The sequence below is a fragment of the Thecamonas trahens genome (assembly GCF_000142905.1).
Source record: "Thecamonas trahens ATCC 50062 unplaced genomic scaffold supercont1.4, whole genome shotgun sequence".
NCBI classification, from domain to species: domain Eukaryota; order Apusomonadida; family Apusomonadidae; genus Thecamonas; species Thecamonas trahens.
In genome coordinates, this window is record NW_013657676.1 from 259,710 (window position 1) to 260,984 (window position 1,275).

The following is a 1,275-nucleotide window of genomic DNA, read 5'->3' on the forward strand; positions in this document are numbered from 1 at the left end:
GGGGGGGGCAGTGATCGATCGCGGCGGGTTGTCCACGGGCACCTCGCGCCACGGCAAGCCCTTTGCCCCACCGACAGCGACCAGAGACGGGCACAGCCGAGTCAGCAGTGATTGCACCCCTCTCGCGTGCCTCCCACCCCACCACCATCTCAAAGCCATGCCACACGTACGCTTCCGCCCCCTGCACCCGAACCACCACCCCCCTCCTCCGCCCCCCCCCCCCTCCCCTCCTGCTCCCTCATCCCTTACTCATGCCACCACCCACCGACCCACCCACAGGTCCCGGCCCTCAAGGGCCCGTCTGGCACGCGCGCATGGATTCGAACGGCGGTTGCCATGTGGAGCAGCGGTACGCAGCGGTGAAGGAGCGCAAGTTGTCGCTGTACAAGGAGCTGGCAGCCTTCATCCCCTTTGCGGTCGTCCACCTCGACTCGGTCAACACCATTGTGGCCGGCTCGGCGACGGTGGCGGCAGCGTCGTTGCCGGCGTCGCTCCGTGCGCTGCCGGCCAAGCTGCTGCACAAAGCACTCTCTGTTGAGCAAGTATTCTCCAAGTCGACGGTCCTTGTCTTTGACTCGGAGGACGAGCGTGATCGCTGGGCCGCCGGCCTCCGGGCCTGGCACACAGCCATGGCCACGCCACAGAAGAAGGCCTCCGAGGTTGATCTGGTCACGCGGTTCCTCAACGACAAGTCTGCGCCTGTTCACGCGCTCTCGCCCGAGAAGCAGGCCATGGTGAAGCAGGCGTCGCGCGAGTCGTTGCGCGAGGCTTCGGCATCCAAGGCCGAGCGCTCGCGGTCGGCCAAGGGTTCGCGCCGCCGGCACTCATCGCGAAAGCGCACGCCGAGCTCACGCTCGCACAAGCCGGCGTCATCGACGCCCAAGCATATGTCGTTCGACGACCACGACTCGTCGTGGACCAGCAGCGTCGCCGACGAGCAGGCCTCGTCGCGCAAGCGCCGCCGCCGCCGCCGCCGCCACACAGCGCATACCGACCACACCACCTCAGCCTCGCCGCCGCCAGCAAGCGACGGCTTTGTCGCTGGCGCCGTGCTGGTACCCGAGCCCGAGCCCGGGCTCCTCCCCGCGGCCTCTGATTCGGTCCTGAACCCTGCCAGCGATGTGGACGCACCAGGCTCCACCCGTCGCCGCCGTCGCCGATCGTCGCGGAAGCTGCGCCGCTCACGCTCGGCGTCAATCTCGCCGCCGGTCACTCCTGCTGCCGCCGACACCCCCTCGCGTCGCCGTCACCGTCGCCGTTCGTCCCGCAAGCCCC

General features: G+C 68.9%; 1 protein-coding gene across 1 annotated transcript in view; it reads left to right on the forward strand.

Annotated features, from left to right (window-relative positions):
* Window positions 1-314: 314 nt before the first annotated feature.
* Window positions 315-1,275, forward strand: part of AMSG_00977 (uncharacterized protein) — a gene marked incomplete at both ends in the record, with an annotated part of 1,883 nt that continues 922 nt past the window's right edge. Inside the window, one exon of the mRNA XM_013906700.1 lies at window positions 315-1,239. Within this exon, the coding sequence (XP_013762154.1) occupies window positions 315-1,239 (925 nt within the window). The remainder of the gene's footprint in view (window positions 1,240-1,275) is intronic.